General features: G+C 43.0%; 1 protein-coding gene across 4 annotated transcripts in view; it reads left to right on the top strand.

Annotated features, from left to right (window-relative positions):
• Positions 1–16,113, top strand: part of LOC144479406 (DNA-binding protein RFX2-like) — a 135,282-nt gene that overhangs the window by 11,879 nt on the left and 107,290 nt on the right. For 3 of the 4 annotated variants that reach the window (XM_078198042.1, XM_078198039.1, XM_078198040.1), the window contains exon 2: positions 14,034–14,158. In XM_078198042.1, the coding sequence (XP_078054168.1) occupies positions 14,042–14,158 (117 nt within the window). In that variant the 5' untranslated portion in view covers positions 14,034–14,041. Of the gene's footprint in view, positions 1–10,581; positions 10,623–14,033; positions 14,159–16,113 lie in introns of all 4 variants that reach the window. The other variant, XM_078198041.1, reaches the window with a different exon arrangement.

The raw sequence follows: 16,113 nt of genomic DNA, 5'->3' as shown, positions 1-16,113 counted from the left end.
TGTGGATGTGGTTCCGTTATTCAAGAAAGGGAGAAGAGATAGCCCTGGAAATTATAGACCGGTGAGTCTAACCTCAGTGGTTGGTAAGTTGATGGAGAAGATCCTGAGAGGCAGGATTTATGAACATCTGGAGAGGAATAGTATGATCAGAAATAGCCAGCACAGCTTTGTCCAAGGCCGATCATGCCTTACGAGCCTGATTGAATTTTTTGAAGATGTAACTAGATACATAGACGAGGGAAGAGCGGTAGATGTAGTTTATATGGATTTCAGCAAGGCGTTTGATAAGGTGCCCCATGCAAGGCTCATTGAGAAAGTGAAGGGGCATGGGATACAAGGGGACATTGCTTTGTGGATTCAGAACTGGCTTGCCCACACAAGGCAAAGAGTGGTTGTAGGTGGGTCTTTTTCAGCATGGAGGTTGGTCACCAGTGGAGTGCCCCAGGGATCTGTTTTGGGACCCTTACTCTTTGTGATTTTTAGAAATGACCTGGATGAGGAAGTGGAAGGATGGGTTGGCACGTTTGCTGATGACACAAAGGTTGGTGGTATTGTGGTTAGTGTAGAGGGATGTCAGCAGTTGCAACGAGACATAGATAAGATGCAAGACTGGGCGGAGAAGTGGCAGGTGGACTTCAACCCAGATAAGTGTGTGGTGGTTCATTTTGGCAGGTCGAATAGGATGAAAGAATATAATATTAAGGGTAAGATGCTTGGCAGTGTGGAAGATCAGAAGGATCTTGGGGTCCGGGTTCATAGGGCGCTCAAAGCAGCGTCGCAGGTAGAGGCTGTGGTTAAGAAGACGTATGGAATACTGGCCTTCATCAATAGAGAAATTGAGTTTAGAAATCGGGAGATAATGCTGCAGCTGTATAGAACCCTGGTCAGACCCCACCTGGAGTACTGTGCCCAGTTCTGGTCGCCTCATTACAGAAAGGATGTGGAAGCCATAGAAAGGATGCAGAGGAGATTTACAAGGATGTTGCCTGGATTAGGTGGCATGCCTTATGAGGATAGGTTGAGAGAGCTAAGTCTTTTCTCCTTGGAGAGGCGAAGGATGAGAGATGACCTGATAGAGGTGTATAAGATGTTGAGAGGTATTGATAGACTGGGTTCTCAGAGTCTTTTACCCAGGGCTGAAATGGTTGCCACTAGAGGTCACAGGTTTAGGGTGCTGGGGGGGTAGGTACAGGGGAAATGTTAGGGGTAAGTTTTTCACCTGAGGGTGGTGGGTGCATGGAATTGGCTGCCGGTAGTGGTGGTGGAGGCGGATTCGGTAGGGTCTTTTAAGAGACTTTTGGATAAGTTCATGGAAGTTAGTAAGAAATCATAGAAACCCTACAGTGCAGAAGGAGGCCATTCGGCCCATCGAGTCTGCACCGACCACAATCCCACCCAGGCCCTACCCCCACACATTTACCCGCTAATCCCTCTAACCTACGCATCCCAGGACTCTAAGGGGCAATTTTTAACCTGGCCAATCAACCTAACCCGCACATCTTTGGACAGTGGGAGGAAACCCACGCAGACACGAGGAGAATGTGCAAACTCCACACAGACAGTGACCCGAGCCGGGAATCGAACCTGGGACCCTGGAGCTGTGAAGCAGCAGTGCTAACCACTGTGCTACCGTGCCGCCCTAATAGATAGAGGGTTATAGATAAGCCTAGTAGGGAGGGACATGTTCGGCGCGACTTGTGGGCCGAAGGGCCTGTTTGTGCTGTAGCTTTTCTATGTTCTAACCGTAGGGTCCATACAATTCTGTTCCCGCACAATATTTGCAGACATGTCTGCGCATCAACACACACTTTCTGGCAGGGATGATGGGATGGTGACCAGAAAGCAGCTGGTCTCTCTAACAGTGTAGCTAGGATCACTTATATTAACAAATGATCAATTAGATTTTAAGAAGAAATTCATAATCATTTCAAGCTCATCATTTAAATTTCAGCATGTTTATAAAGCTCAGGAGTAATCCCAGTTTTGATCAGACCATTGAGAACTTCATAAGTTATACAGGTACATCAAGGAGAGTTACAGAACAAAGAGATCTAGGGGCACATGTTCATAGCTCCTTGAAAGTGGAGTCACAGGTGGACAGAGTGGTGAAGAAGGCATTCGGCATGCTTAGTTTCATTGGTCAGAACATTGAATACAGGAGTTGAGACGTCTTGTTGAAGTTGTACAAGATATTGGTAAGGCCACACTTGGAATACTGTGTACAGTTCTGGTCGTTCTATTATAGAAATGATATTATTAAACTAGAAAGAGTGCAGAAAAGATTTGCTAGCATGCTACCGGGACTTGATGGATTGAGTTATAAGGAGAGGCTGGATAGACTGGGACTTTTTTCTCTGGAGCGTAAAAGGCTGAGGGGTGACCTTATAGAGGTTTATAAAATAATGAGGGGCATAGATCAGCTAGATAGTCAATATATTTTCCCAAAGGTAGGGGAGTCTAAAACTAGAGGGCATAGGTTTAAGGGGAGAGATACAAAAGTGTCCAGAGGGGCAATTGTTTCTCACGGTGGTGAGAGTGTCTGGAACAAGATGCCAGAGGTGGTAGTAGAGGCGGGTACAATTTTCTTTTAAAAAGCATTTACAGTTATATGGGTACGATGGGTTAGAGGGATATGGGCCAAATGCGGACAATTGGGACTAGTTTACGGGTTTAAAAAAAAAAAAAGGGCAGCATGGACAAGTTGGGCCAAAGGGCCTGTTTCCATGCTGTAAACCTCTATCTCTTATTAAGAAGTGAAAAACTTACCCCTAACATCTCCTCTGTTATCCTTCATTGTGAGAAGAATTGAACATAAAAACAAGGATGATATGCTTAAATTATACAGGGCTTTGATGAGACCACATCTTGGATATACAATGTGCAGATTTGATCTCATTTAAGGAAGGATGTACATATAGAACAGTACAGCACAGTACAGGCCCTTCGGCCCTCGATGTTGTGCCGAGCTTTGTCCGAAACCAAGATCAAGCTATCCCACTCCCTATCATTCTAGTGTGCTCCATGTGCCTATCCAATAACCGCTTGAAAGTTCCTAAAGTGTCCGACTCCACTATCACAGCAGGCAGTCCGTTCCACACCCCAACCACTGAGTAAAGAACCTACCTCGGACATCCCTCCTATATCTCCCACCATGAGCCTTATAGTTATGCTCCCTAGTAACAGCTACATTCACCTGAGGAAATAGTCTCTGAACGTTCGCTCTATCTATTCCCCTCATCATCTTATAAACCTCTATTAAGTCACCTCTCATCCTCCTCCGCTCTAAAGAGAAAAGCCCTAGCTCCCTCAACCTTTCCTCATAAGACCTACCCTCCAGGCCAGGCAGCATCCTGGTAAATCTCCTCTGCACTCTCCAATGCTTCCACATCCTTCAAATAGTGAGGTGACCAGAACTGTTGGAGGTGGTTCAGTGGAGGTTTACTAGATTGATACCTGTAATAAGCAGGTGGTCTTATGAAGATAGGTTACATTAAGAAGTCTCTCAACACCAGGTTAAAGTCCAACAGGTTTATTTAGAATCACAAGCTTTTGAAACACTGCTCCTTCATCAGGTGAGCACTCCGAAAGCTCGTGATTCCATATAAACCTGTTGGACTTTAACCTGGTGTTGTGAGACTTCTTACTGTGTTTACCCCAGTCCAACGTCGGCATCTCCACATCGAAGATAGGTTAGAAAGATTGGGCTTGTTCCCACTGTCGTTTAGAAGACTGAGGTATATATGATATTGATGGGGTCGATGTGGAAATGATATTTCCTCTTAGGGGGCACTGTTTTAAAATTAGGGGTGGTTCTTTTCAGACAGATTAGTTTTTTTTTGAGGGTTGTGTGACTTTGGAACTCTGTCTCCAGAAGGCTGTGGAGTGGGGGGATCATGGAATATTTTTAAGGCTGAGGTTGATGGATTCTTGCAAGCAAGGAAATCAAAAGTTATCGGACGTAGATGGGAATGTCAAATTCAAAGCACAAACGGATCAGCCATTGCTAAATGGCAGAGCAGGGCCGAGTGGCTGACTTCTCCTAATTCAAATGTTCATATGTTCACTCAGTAACAGAACACTAGGCTAAGATCTACGTATGTTGTAGTTTGGATGCCGCCACTACCATCCAATTCTACCTCTATTGTAACAGGTGTTGGAGTGTGATTTTACACAGGTTGAATCTCTCATTAAAATAGCAGAGAGGGAACCAAATACAGGTCGAGTGTCCATTATCCAAAATCTTTGGGGCCGATCGCGTTTCAGATAATTTTGGATACAGCATAGAGGACTGGGCCTACTTGCATTACAATTAAGCTTGGGATAGTCTAAAGTAAATAAAATGGCTAGGAAAGTAAAATGTATCAATGAATAATACAGGGTACCTAGAGTAAGTTCTCACTTGTGGTATGATCCACAATTCTGTTCCTTGGAGAGGGTTCAGTGTGTTGATATATTGACAAACACCTAGACTTCTCGTGCTAAAGGTTGGGTGCGGTTGGCGGGGTTAGTGTCGGCCTGGGTCAGGGACTTGCTGCGCTAAAGGTTGATGGGTTTTAAAAAACAGTGCAGTTTTTGGATGTCTTTGGATTTCTGATTTATGGATGAAGGATATGTGACGTTTATTAACATATTGGGCAGTTGTGGTAATTTTTAAAAATTGCCCTATTTATATAATATCAGTCCAAATACTACTTTACACAATGGTATTCATTTACTGTCTTCAACATAAATGTTTTGTGCTACTTTGAAAATATTTTATGCCAGACTTTGCCAGAATTTCCAAGCTTCAAGCGATATGTAGATCTGCATGGGTAGTTAACAAAATGCAAACAGAGCGTTGTTGTAATAAAGTGGATTTGAAAATCATTAACTTCTTCTTTCTCATCCCCCTCCCCACCCCAACTACCACAACATCACTGTGACAGGAATGAAACACTGTGGTTGCTAGGTTATACAATATATTCCTACTTCAAACAAATATGTTGGTAAAGTACAAGATCGAAACAAGCCTCAACAAACAAATGGATTAGTTTGGAAGCTGCCTTTCATGGGTTTTCTAACTAGTATCTTATTTAATTGCAATAAGTATTACCAAAACACGTATTGTCAAATATATTTGGAGTCTATCGTCCTTATGACCATGTGCAGTGTGAGACCTGGACGTTTATTTTAAAAGTGCTGAGCTTAATTTTTGTAGGCAGATTGGAAGCTTTTTGCTTTTCTTTAAAGTGAGCGAGTAAAGAATGAAGAAATCCCCATGTATATTAGACATAATTGGTGAAATATTAGTGGGTATTTAGTTAATAAGGAGTAGAGGCAGGATTTAGGGTATAGCATTGTTTGGTTTTCAGAGTATTCATCAAGTTGCCTGGCAACTAGCTCCTGGAAACACGAGTGGACTAGGTCTCCCATGGCAACTGCTGTGATTTAGCAAACAATGTGAGCTAGCACAAACACAGTCAACCACTTGGCTTCATTTTAATTGAACATCTGTATGTGTTTTTCTGTGATTAAATGGTGTTTGTTACACATGCCCATGATAGATGTGTGAAGGTAACCCACATTAGAATATGTAGTAAGGTACGGATAAGTATTCAACCAAATAAAGGTGCCCAGAGTGGTAAATAAACACCAGATTTTCAGAATGTGCAAGGCTGGTACTTGTTGCTTTGGTGTACTTTAACTGGAACTGGATCGAAATATTAAACGTCTGCAACAACCATACTTCATCCCTGATCGCCAAGAACACTTGCACACTTTCTCATGTCTTGTACTTTAGATATGAGGAGCAGCATGGTGGTACAGTGGTCAGTACTGCTGTCTCAGTGCCAGGGACCCAGGTTCGATTCCTGGCTTGGGTCACTGTCTGTGTGGAGTCTGCAAGTTCTCCCTGTGTCTGCATGGGTTTCCTCCAGGTGCTCCGGTTTCCTCCTCCATAGAACATAGAACAGTACAGCACAGAACAGGCCCTTCGGCCCACGATGTTGTGCCGAGCTTTATCTGAAACCAAGATCAAGCTATCCCACTCCCTATCATCCTGGTGTGCTCCATGTGCCTATCCAATAATCGCTTAAATCTTCCTAAAGTGTCTGACTCCACTATCACAGCAGGCAGTCCATTCCACACCCCAACCACACTCTGCGTAAAGAACCTACCTCTGATATCCTTCCTATATCTCCCACCATGAACCCTATAGTTATGTCCCTTTGTAATAGCTCCATCCACCCGAGGAAATAGTCTTTGAACGTTCACTCTATCTATCCCCTTCATCATTTTATAACCCAGTCCAAAAGATGTGCAGGTTAGGTGCATTGGCCATGCTAAATTCTCCCTCAGCGTTCCCTGAACAGGCACCAGAGTCTGGCGACTAGGAGATTTTCACTAACTTCATTGCAACGTTAGTGTAAGCCTACTTGTGACATTAATAAATAAACTTAAAACACTTTATTGACTGCCATCTCTGGGTGTGTGTCTGCTGGATGTAGAGAGACACATTTTAGTATTTGAAGGGCCAGGTTCAGATTGTACTGTGTGAGGTGAGGGGCTATGACTGATCTCAGTTTCTCAGTATGGCAGGAGCTGCGAATGGTCAGATCTGTCAATGTTATTGCTCCTGATACCTTGTGCTGTTGATGTTAACGGTGAGGACAGAGTGAGGCTGAGCTTTGATGTCCTTCACAGTTGAATATTCAAACTTGCTGAGGGCCTGGATCTTCTATCAGTGACATGTAGAATTGGATTTGATAAGATGCTACATAACAGACTTGTGAGCAAAAACAGAATATGTGAAATGAAAGGGACAGTAGCAACATGGATACAAAATTGGCAGAGTGACAGGAAATAGTAGTGATTGTTTTTTTTTTTATATACGTGAGGGAGGCCTATAATGGAGTTCCCCAAGGGTTAAGTGTTAGAACCCTTGTCACTACACAACGTAAGAGCTCATGATGTCGGGGAAGTATATTAGCAGGCATAGAGGATTGGTTAGCTAACTGGAAACTGAATATGCAGAAATGGGTCATTTTCGGGTTGGCATGATGTAACAAGTAGAGCACTATAGGGATCACTTCAGGGGCCTCAACTATTAATACCAGTGCTAGCATATGGAGGAATGATACAGCAGCTTGTCTTTTACCTTCAGCAAGTTTATTCCACATAGAGCTCAGTAGAGAAATTCCTTATGGTTCTCTCACATCAACTGTTCCAGCTGTGTCCATTTATACTCTTTTATGGAGGTTGAGCAAATAATCATCGCCTGCCTTTAATAACAGAATTAGATTAATGTAATTGCCAAAGCATGCGCTTGCTGGGGCATTGACAACATTCGCAATCTATAGAAATAACTTGGATGAAGGGACTTGACTGTATGGTTGCTAAATTTGCTCATGACACCAAGATGGCTAGAACAATGCGCTGTGAAGAGGAAATGAGTCTGCAGAGGGACATAGATTGTGTGAGTGGACAAAACATTTGATAAATGGAGTACAATATGGCAAAATGTGAATTTTTCCATTTTGGCAGAAAGACTAGAAAAGCAATATCCTATCTAAATTGTGAAAGGTTGCAGAGCTGAGGTACAGAGAGATCTGGGTGACCTTGTATATATGTCACTGTGTACAGCTTCTGTCTCCTTCATTCACTCAACTCCTTCCTGGAACCAAGGAAAGGTCGAACAGGTTGGGTCTCTATCCATTGGAGTTTAGAAGAATTAGGTGCTCTTATTGAAATGTCAAGCTCCCTGAGGATCTTTTGTAAGAGTGGATGCTGAATGGATATTTCTTCTTATGGGAGAGACTAGAACTTGGAATGCAGTTTAAAAATAAAGTCTCCCATTTATGATGATGAGAAATTATTTGAGTATTTTGTGAGCTTGTGGAATTCTCTTAGAAGAAATCATAGAATAGAAGCCCTACAGTACAGAAAGAGGCCATTCGTCCCATCGAGTCTGTACCGACCACAATCCCACCCAGGCCCCCCCCCCCCCCCCCCATCCCTACATATTTTACCCACTAATCCCTCTAACCTACGCATCTCAGGACACTAAGGGGCAATTTTAGCATGGCCAATCTGCCTAACATGCACATCTTTGGACTGTGGGAGGAAACCGGAGCACCCGGAGGAAACCCACGCAGACACGAGGAGAATGTGCAAACTCCACATAGACAGTGACCCAAGCCGGGACTCGAACCCAGGTCCCTGGAGCTGTGAAGCAACAGTGCTAACCACTGTGCTACCGTGCCGCCCTTGTGTGGTGGAGACAGGGCATTGAATATTTTTGAGGCAACATTACATTTTTGGTTAACAAGGGAGTTGAAGGTTATTGGGGGGTAGGCAGGAAGAAAGTGGATTAGCCATGGTCTTATCGAATGGCCGAGCAGCTGCACAGAACTGAATGGCTAATTCTTGCTCCTACTTTTTATGTTTGTATGACCCTTGCTCTTCCTGACCTATCTTTTACATTGTATAAATGTATATATTAATGATCTAGACCTTGGTGTACAGGGCACAATTTTAAAATCTGTGATGCAAAACTTAGTGTTATGAACTCTGAGGGTGATGGTTTTGAACCTGAAAAGGGTGTAGATGGCTGGGTGGAATGGGCAGACAAGTGACAGATGAAATTTAATGCAGAGAAATGTGCCGTGATTAATTTTGATAGAACTTGGAGAGACAAGATAGAATGATGGGTATATTGACATACCAGATTTCAAATTGTGACTACTTGGAATGCAGTCCTCTGGATGTCTGCATTGAGGAGGTATTCGCATGTACAGCTTAGAACTGCTTCAGAGTGTCCTCTGCCAACTCTATTGTAAGGACGATCCTGAAAAACCTCTATAACTGGTCCTGAGACTTGCAGGTCTTGTTTTGAATGTTTTAGGTATGCTGCATAGCCCAGCCTTCTGGCACCTTTTGTCTCTACCTTTCAGTCTGCTCCAACAAAGGAGTTAACTGTTGAAAAGGGGGAAAGAAACACTAGCCGGAACTCTACCACTTTGCCTGCCATGGAATCGGCGCGGGCGAGGGTCTGACAATCAAAATCTCTGTTGATCTTGGGTGGGAATTTCCGGTCTCGCCCGAGCGAGGCTGTAAAATCCTGCCCACTATTTCTGAATGGAGGAGTGAGAGAGATGTGATTCTGGCAGATTTTAACTGCAGAATGTTATTGGAGCTTCTATTGTGATCAGCCAGATCATTGACACATCTTTACGTATTTATACTGCAGTCCACATAATTATTACAATGATCGAAATCAATTTGGGTGTAAAAGTTGAAACTGAATTGAAATTGACTTCAGAGTAAGGATAATTTTCACCCGAGTTCAATATGTGAGTGCAGGGCCAAATTCTCCCTCGAGCTGCTTCAGGTTCACAATCAGCAAGTGTGGGAGAGGAACAGCATGTGGAGGAGCAGTGGGAATGTGAGCTCTGGTGCATGGGCCTGAGTACAGCAGTGGTAGTATTTGGGGGGGATCCAGGGAGGGAGACCATGGGGAGGGTCGGGGGGGCAGTCTCTTTTAAAAGCTGCTGTTATGTTCTATTGGCCCAGTGAGTTGACATCTTTTCAAATGGATTCTTAACCATTTGACAGGTCGTTGTACAGTATTTTGTGATTAATGGTTGTCTTGATAACTTATTTTGCAGCTGTGGGCTTATTAGGTCTTTCAAAAAATTAGACTTGATGCATCTGAGGAATCCTTTAGTGTATTCTCTCGGCCTTAATGTCTAAGGGGCCTGATAGAGGCACCTTAGCACTGAACTGCATCCTGAACCGGCACAGTGCACAAACTTGTGTTTGTGTAATTGTGTAATCAAGATTTCATGTTCATTAACTACCTTTTGAGGAGCAGCGAATGATCCACTTCAGCCATCAGCTTAAAAAGCTGGCTGTCAGGATGTCTATGTGTCTCTGCTTGTTTTCTTTCTTTCACTGGGATTGAAGATCATTGATGCAAACTAGATATTTTGAACACAAAGACTTTAAATCTAGGGGATTCATAAAATCATAGAAGAATCATAGAATCCCTACAGTGCAGAAGGAGTGCAAAAATTCAGCTCATCAAACCTGCACCGACAACAATCCCACCCAGGCCCTATTCCCGCAGCCCTATTTACCCCGCTAGACCCACTGACACTCCACCATCTTTCGAGTGGGAGGAAACCGGAGCACCCGAAGGAAATCTACGCAGACATGGGGAGAATGTGCAAATTCCATACAGACACCCAAGGCCGAAATTGAACTCTGGGCCCTGGCGCTGTGAGGCAGCAGTGCTAACCACTGTGTTGAAGGAGAACTGAAAGTTGATGGAACTAACTTTTCTTCTTGTAATTGGTCGCAACAAACTTTAGGCAGAAATGTTTTAACGTGAGCTGAATTTATATTTTAGAATTACGTTGTATCCTAAAGAAGATAAAACAAGCTGCTGAATCCAACTTTCCTATTTTTCTCAAAGGAACTTTTTGAATAAGCGATTTTTTTTTAGGACGAGTGTAATTTGCAATTTGTTTTTGACAGGAGAATGGTTTCCAGTCTGAAATCATTAACTGGTTTTATTGAATGTTCCTGTCACTGTATTTATAGAATTGCCAAAGTTTGAAACAAGTGTTGTTGTACAGAAGTAGGTAAGTAGGAGTTCATCTTTTCTTCTCCGCTGAGATCCTCCTATTTGGAGTTTGACTGCAGGATACCGCTGTGGTGCACGATGCTGATCACTATTGCGCTGCTTAATTGTGTTCTAGCTTTTTTAGCATGTGTCTGGTTGAAGCTGGAGTAGCACTGATGTGAACATAATAAGATTGCTGTCTCCATACTGGAAGCAATCCATCTGGTGCTTGAGAACACAGATTTCAGCTCCACATTCTTGGTCTTGAGAATCACATTTTGATACACTGCATCCTTTTTTTGAACTGTAATCATGTTTTAATTTTAAATTTCCAACTTTTATATAAAGAAAGGTATCTTTTCTCAATTCAAAGCCAGCATAGACTTAATGATGCTGGTAATCAGTCCTTTAATACATTTATTTTGCATTTCTTAGCTATGCAAGTAGTTTTATTTCCATGTTTGGAATATCTAAGTCTTCCAGGACACTATTTTTGGCTTTGAAAGTAGAACATTAATAGACACCAAAATGCACAAGGTGGAAGCTTTTCTGGAGAAAACTAGATTCTCCTAAGATATCAATCTCCCCTTAAGTATTCAACCTCTTTCTATAATTTCACAATTTGCAATAGTTGCAAATTGGACGTTTATGTATTTAGTATTTTCATATATCTTGGATTTTTTTCCTTCCAACAAATTGACGAAATGTTGAGTGCTGTTAATTTATGTCCCATTGCACTAAGCACAAACTCCGCTTTTATTAAGGGCTCCTGAATTATAATTTAGCCAGAGGACACACCTACACTCGAAGTTGGAGATTTGCAAATGGCCAATTGCGTACTCTGAGACTGACTCCATGTTCTAGATTCCTGTTGGACTTTAACCTGGTGTTGTTAAACTTCTTACTGTGTTTACCCCAGTCCAACGCCGGCATCTCCACATCTAGATTCCCCAGCCAGGGGAGAGCTCTCCTCAGCTCCCACCTTCTTAGACTCCTTAAGAATAATATATGCTTCACCTACATCCCCTCTTATTCTTCTGGAGTACAGGAATGAGGGGCCTAGTCTCCTTGATCTGCCAGGCCAAATATCTCATCCCTCAAACTAGTGTAGTGAACATTTGTTGCATTCTCTCTAGGGCAAGTATGTCCTTGGGTAAGGCTTACTCTGGTAATTTGTAAACTTGGTAGAATTAGATAAATGTTCAATTCGTGTTGTTAGTAATGTTTATACCACTTTTTCTGTGGGGGTTGTTGTGTCTTAAGGGAGTGTATATTTCTGGTAAATTATGTATTTACTCTTAAATGCCAGTCATTGTTTCTCTATCATTTCTTCCAACATAGCTTCCAAGCTACCTTCCCCAACTTGCCCCTCATGGCTATGTATTTTGTTTCAATTTAGGTTTAAGACCTTAGTTTTGGACTTCACTAAATAATGTTCAAACTTCTGGATGAGTACATGGGACTTAATAGGATTGAGGGTTATAGAAACATAGAAAAACTACAGCACAAAACAGGCCCTTCGGCCCCACAAGTTGTGCCGAACATATCCCTACCTTCTAGGCCTACCTATAACCCTCCATCCTATTAAGTCCCATGTACTCATCCAGGAGTCTCTTAAAAGACCCTATTGAGTTTGCCTCCTCCACCACTGACGGCAGCTGATTCCACTTGCCCACCACCCTCTGTGTGAAAAACTTTCCCCTAACATTTCCCCTGTACCTACCCCCCAGCACCTTAAACCTGTGTCCTCTCGTAGCAGCCATTTCCACCCTGGGAAAAAGCCTCTGAGAGTCCACCCGATCTATGCCTCTCAACATCTTATACACCTCTATTAGGTCTCCTCTCATCCTACGTCTCTCCAAGGAGAAAAGACCGAGCTCCCTCAGCCTATCCTCATAAGGCATGCCACTCAATCCAGGCAACATCCTTGCACCCTTTCAATCTTTTCCACATCCTTCCTGTAATGAGTCGACCAGAACTGAGCACAGTACTCCAAGTGGGGTCTGACGAGGGTCTTGTATAACTGTTATATAGTTATAGATAAGCCTAGGTAGGTAGGGACATGACCGGTGCAACTTGTGGGCCGAAGAGCCTGTTTGTGCTGTAGTTTTTTGTGTTCTATGACAAACCCCTCATCTCTGGAATCAATCGAGTGAACCTCCTCTGAACTGCCTCCAATCCACTACATCTTTCCTCAAATAAGGGGACTAAAACTGTGCACAATACTCCAGGTGCGGCCTCACCAATGCCATGTATAGTTGCAACAATACTTCCTTACCTTTTATATTCTATTCCTTTAGCTACAAATTCCATTTGCTTTCTTTATTATCTGTACCTACATGCTAGTTTTCTGTGACTTATGAACGAGGGCACCCAGATCCCTCTGCATTGGAGTGCCCTGAAGTCTCTCCCTATTTAGATAATAAGCCGCCTTTCCATTTTTCCGACCAAATGCGTGACCTCTCACTTATCCACGCTAAACTCCATCTGCCTTCTTTTGGCCCACTCTCCTAACCTATCTCTATCCATTTGTTGGGTTCTTATTTCCTCATTGCAACTTACTGTCCCGCCTATTTTTGTCATCTGCAAAATTGGCTATAGAGCCTTCTATCCCTGTATCCAAGTCGTTAATATAGATTGTAAATAGCTGGGGCCCAAGGACCGAACCCTGTGGCACCCCCACTAGTTACTTTTTGCCATTCAGAAAAAAAAACATTTATCCTGACTCTGTCTTCTGTCCATCAGCCAGTCACCTATCCAAGCTAATAAGTTACCCCTAATCCCACGTGACCTAACCTCCTGATTCCCTTTGACTCCAGTTCTGCTAAAGCGCCTTGATGCCACCTTTGGTTGAATGCTACCTTGATGTGAGGACAGTTTCACTCTCATCACCCTTTGCGTTCAGCTCCTTGTCCATGTTTGGACCAAGGCTGTAATCTGGTCAGGAGTTGAGAGGCCCTGGTGGACTCCAAACTGAACATCAGTGAACAGGTTATTGCTGAGTAAGTGCTGTGTTTCAGATCCTGTGGTAATTACTGGAGTGAGTGTAATGGAGTTCTCTGTTCCCTGGCCAATATTTATCCCTCCACCAATGGAACAGAACAGATTTTCTGTTTGTTTCTTTCATTGCTGTGGCACCTTTTCCTGCAAATTACCTCGAGTTTCTTGATATTAAAGAAACATTCCAACTACACTTGCAAGTGACTTGATGGTGTCCTAAGATTGTGAAAAAAGCTGTTACTTCATTTTCAAGCTTTGTAATCAGCTTGGCTGTCTTCTGAATTACAAATCATGATGAAAGCATGTTCAATGTTTTATTGTACAGAATTAGTTTCTGGCTCTCAGCATTTCTGTACCTCTGCTGTATGGATGGTCTGTTCACAATATCTGCAACATTTTTCAGACTAACAGCTTGTTTGTCTTTTTGTAGAAACTAGCATGCAGAGTTCAGAGGGTTCTTCCGACTCGGCATCGACAGTGACCCTGCGGACATCCGCTGCCGGACCACCATCTGTGCAGGCTGCTGTGGTACAGCAAGTGGCAGCTCCACAACAGGTGTGTATCTAGAGCAGTGAACAACCAATACCGTATGTGGAAATAGGTATGTAGGATGACAGAACTGTCCAGTTCCAGAAATACTATTGCCTCGCAACTACCAGTCCTTAATTATCTATTTATTTATCCTTTGAATCTTTTCCTCCAATCTGGCTTCCTACGCAGTGTTAATTGTGTAAATGCAGCTTGTGTCTGCAGGTGGTGAGGCAAGGGGCAGGGAAAATTCATGGGATAATTGTGCACATGCCAGAGGATGCTTACTGTCACTGGTGTGGTTGTTGTCGAGTTAGGCATGATACATTTGTAATATTGCACTTTGTAAATCTCAAACTGATTAGAGAGCAACTTCTGGTCTCCTTCAGCAACTGGCTGAAGGAGTTGATATTATAACGGAGTGGTTGCCTATAGGTGAAGATTGGGAACAGTTTTTTTTTAGAGAAGATTACAATTCAAGCAGCTTTAGCTGAAGACTGGCTAAAAGCAAATGTAAATTGTTAGAGTCTCATTACTGAATCTTAGGACAAGTGGAAGAACGAAGTGGAGATATGAACACAGGTTATCTCCCCACCAAAGAGCAAAAGATGTAGCCCTGGTATTGTTACTTCCGAACAAAAGTACAATTTGAAGCAAAGTATTTTATATTTTGTTATCAGTTGGATAGAACAAGGAACAGTACAGCACAGGAACAGGCCCTTTGGCCCTCTAAGCCTGCGCCAATCATGGTGTCTGCCTAAAATAAAACCATATGCACTTAGGAATCGGTATCCTTTCATTCTCATCCTATTCATGCCCCTTAAATGCCACTACCGTACCCGCTTCAACCACCTCCCCGGGCAGCGAGTTCCTTGCGCCTTAAACCCATGTCCCCATGTACTTGACTTTCCTACTCCAGGAAAGAGCATCTGACTATCCACTCTGTCCATGTCACTCATAATCTTATAAACGTCTATCAGGCCACCCCTCAACCTCCATTGTTCCAGTGAGAACAAACTGAGTTTATCTAACCTCTCCTCATAGCTAATACCCTCCAGACTTGGCAACATCCTGGTAAACCTTTTCTGTACCCTCTCCAAAAGCATCCACATGCTTCTGGTAGTTTGGCGACCAGAATTGTACACAATATTCCAAATGAGGCCTAAGGTTCTGTACAGCTGCAGCATCACCTGCCTATTTTTATACTCAATGCTACGACCGATGAAGGCAAGCATGCTTTCTTGGCTACCTTATCCACCTGCGTTGTCACTTTCAATGATCGATGGACATGTACGCCCAGATTTCTCTGCCTGTCAATACTCCTAAGGGTTCTACCATTTACTGTATAATTCCTACATGCATTGGACCTTCCAAAGTGCATTGCCTCACACTTGTCCAGATTAAACTCCATCTGCCATTTCTCTGCCCAAGTTTCCAACCGGTCGATATCTTTGCTGTATCCTCTGACAATCCTCTTCACTACCCGTGACTCCGTCAATTTTTGTGTCATCTAAGAATTTACTAATCAGACCAGCTACATTTCCCTTCGAATCGTTTACATATACTACGAACAACAAAGGTCCCAGAACTAATGCCTGTGGAACACCGCTAGTCATGCCTTCCATTCAGAAAAGCACCCCTCTACTGCTACCCTCTGTCTTCAATACCCAAGCCAGTCTGTATCCATCTTGCCAGCTCTCCTCTGATCCTGTGTGACTTCATCTTTTGTACCAGTCTACCATGCTTTACCTTGTCAAATGCTTTTCTGAAGTCCATGTATACAACAACTGCCTTTCCCTCATCTATCATCTTCGTCACTTCCTCAAAAAACTCAATCAAGTTAGCGAGACACGACCTCCCCTTCACAAAACCATGCTGTCTATCATTAATAAGTCCATTTGTTTCCAAATGTTAGTAAATCCTGTCCCTAAGAATCTTTTCCAATAATTTCCCTACCACTGACGTAAGGCTCACCGGCCTGT

The sequence above is a fragment of the Mustelus asterias genome, chromosome 26 (genome assembly GCF_964213995.1).
Source record: "Mustelus asterias chromosome 26, sMusAst1.hap1.1, whole genome shotgun sequence".
In the NCBI taxonomy this organism is placed as follows: domain Eukaryota; kingdom Metazoa; phylum Chordata; class Chondrichthyes; order Carcharhiniformes; family Triakidae; genus Mustelus; species Mustelus asterias.
This window is presented reverse-complemented; position numbering and strand designations above follow the sequence as displayed.